Source organism: Penaeus monodon, chromosome 30, assembly GCF_015228065.2.
Source record: "Penaeus monodon isolate SGIC_2016 chromosome 30, NSTDA_Pmon_1, whole genome shotgun sequence".
Lineage (NCBI taxonomy): Eukaryota > Metazoa > Arthropoda > Malacostraca > Decapoda > Penaeidae > Penaeus > Penaeus monodon.
In genome coordinates this window covers 17,549,830-17,550,294 of record NC_051415.1, presented here as the reverse complement: position 1 = coordinate 17,550,294, position 465 = coordinate 17,549,830, and the positions used below count along the sequence as shown (strand labels likewise).

The window sequence follows — 465 nt, the reverse complement described above, 5'->3', positions numbered from 1 at the left end:
AAAAAATCATGTCAGATACAAGTCACTGTTTTATCTGATAAATATCATATCTACCTGTCGGTTGTCCCAGACGTTGGCGTTCCACTGCGCATGCACAGCAGCGACCAGCAATGTCAGACTTAACAATCTCAGGTGCGCCATCATTTCTAAAGGTAAACTTTTAAATCTATATGGGGACTTATCATATTGATATATGTATCAGTAAGTACCGAATGATATTGATGATGATGTATTATGAGTATACTATGTAAATGGCTGAAGTGTTATATGCACTGATGGAAAATAATTAAAAAATGAAACGTGGTTCCTGGAGATGATTTTGTAGAAAGTTATGAATTACGAAAGAATAATAATATTGCGTTGTGACAAAATACATAAATAGGGAATACATAATGCTATTGAGGACAAGTTGCACAGGCTTTTTGTTTATCGTTATCAATGTTTTTTGTTGCTTTTATGAATTTA

General features: G+C 33.3%; 1 protein-coding gene across 1 annotated transcript in view; it reads right to left on the bottom strand.

Annotated features, from left to right (window-relative positions):
- The window catches only part of LOC119592582 (alpha-amylase-like), a 7,204-nt gene that overhangs the window by 4,220 nt on the left and 2,519 nt on the right, over window positions 1–465 (bottom strand). Inside the window, 1 exon segment of the mRNA XM_037941460.1 lies at window positions 55–146. Coding sequence (XP_037797388.1) covers window positions 55–146 — 92 coding nt within the window.